At 33.1% G+C, this 1,696-nt stretch overlaps 1 protein-coding gene across 1 annotated transcript in view; it reads right to left on the reverse strand.

Moving 5' to 3' along the window:
- The window catches only part of LOC106466454 (lipoma HMGIC fusion partner-like), an 86,628-nt gene that overhangs the window by 3,842 nt on the left and 81,090 nt on the right, over nucleotides 1-1,696 (reverse strand). The window contains exon 2 of the mRNA XM_013926739.2: nucleotides 26-124. Coding sequence (XP_013782193.1) covers nucleotides 26-124 — 99 coding nt within the window. The remainder of the gene's footprint in view (nucleotides 1-25; nucleotides 125-1,696) is intronic.

Below are 1,696 nucleotides of genomic sequence, written 5' to 3' on the forward strand. Positions count from 1 at the left end.
TTAAAGAATTTTGTCTTCAACCTACCCAAATAGTAGGAATCAGATATTCCACCGCACACCTCTCGTACTTCTCTCGTTCCCCATCCATTGGGATAGATGGCGCCACCAACGACTATCATAATAGCTGAAAAAAAAGCAAATATATGTATTAATATGCTTCGTACTACGCCTGTCAAATACAGTAATTATGTACTAGCATGTGTTTTACAAAATTTATTCTTGTTAAAGATAAAGTTAGTAAAAAAATTCGTTCCCCCAGGGAAAAAAGATTCTGTTTTTCATATCACCTCTACTTTCTCAAACAATACTCAAACGTCAACAACTGGGTAAAACATCAAAAACCTACTCAGTATAATTCAGAAGTACTTTACGTAGTGAAAGTTATGAAGTAATCGCAAAACAATAGTTTTTAGAGTATTAAAGTCTCAAAGGATTAGATCTTTACTTGAAAAAAAACAACAAAAAGCACAAAGCATTGTATAAGATCACAAACTTACAGTGGAGTTTTACCAAAAGGTTCGTTCTCATATATCAAACCGAAGAAACGACCAAAGCATTTTAAGAAACGTCCATACCATCACCAGTAATGCTCAGGGTATTCAGACAACGTATATCGTTGACACAACACTTCACATTTACATGTTTTTTTAACAATGACTGGTGTGAAAACAAGTGTGTTACTTTTTTACTGATCTTGGAATAAAATACATTTATTACACTTGCATACATCTTTTTCTTGTCCATACTATCAACTCATATTTGCTGCTCATAGCCCTCCAAATTGTATATTTTATAGAGTTTGTTGTCCTAACACAACAGTATTTTCTTTATAACAATGAAATGCGAAGTAGTTATCCTTAGTTCTTCAAAATCGTATATTTTATAAAGATTGTTGTCCTAACACAGCAATATTTCGTTTATAACAATGAAACGCGTAGTAGTAATCATGATTCTTCAAAGTATATTTTGAATAGCCTGTTGTCCTGACTAATTTTATTTGTAAGAATGAAATGCTTAATAGTTAATCACGGTTCTACAAAATATGTATTTTAAATAACTCGTTGTCCTAAAACATCGATTTCTGGATCATATCTATGAAAGCTTGCGTTTTGAATAGTAACTCGTGGTCTTCTAAACTGTATGTCTCAAAGAGCTTGTTGCCCTAGCACAACGATTTCTCCTTTGTAATAATGACATGGATGGTAATTACTTATGGTAATGACATGGATGCTAATTACTTATGGTAATGACATGGATGGTAATTACTTATGGTAATGACATGGATGGTAATTACTTGTGGTAATGACATGGATGGTAATTACTTATGGTAATGACATGGATGGTAATTACTTATGGTAATGACATGGATGGTAATTACTTGTGATATTTCAAACTGCATATCTATATAAGTATAACAGTACTGTCTGTTGTATGTCCATGTAACTACTTTACAGGGTGTGGATGGATCTTTACCGAAATTGGTATGGAGGTTCATTCGGTCTATGCAGGGGTACATACAAATTTTCAGTTTTGCATTTTCATTTTTTTACCACTATTTCGCCCCCTATTAATGGAACTTCACCAAATTTGATATGGAGGTTTATTGGATCCATGGAGAGATACATACAAATTTGCGGTTTCGCAATTTGGGTTTTCCAGTTTGTATGGGCGTTTTTTACAATTACATATAAGGGAA

The sequence above is a fragment of the Limulus polyphemus genome, unplaced genomic scaffold (assembly GCF_000517525.1).
Source record: "Limulus polyphemus unplaced genomic scaffold, Limulus_polyphemus-2.1.2 Scaffold2263, whole genome shotgun sequence".
In the NCBI taxonomy this organism is placed as follows: domain Eukaryota; kingdom Metazoa; phylum Arthropoda; class Merostomata; order Xiphosura; family Limulidae; genus Limulus; species Limulus polyphemus.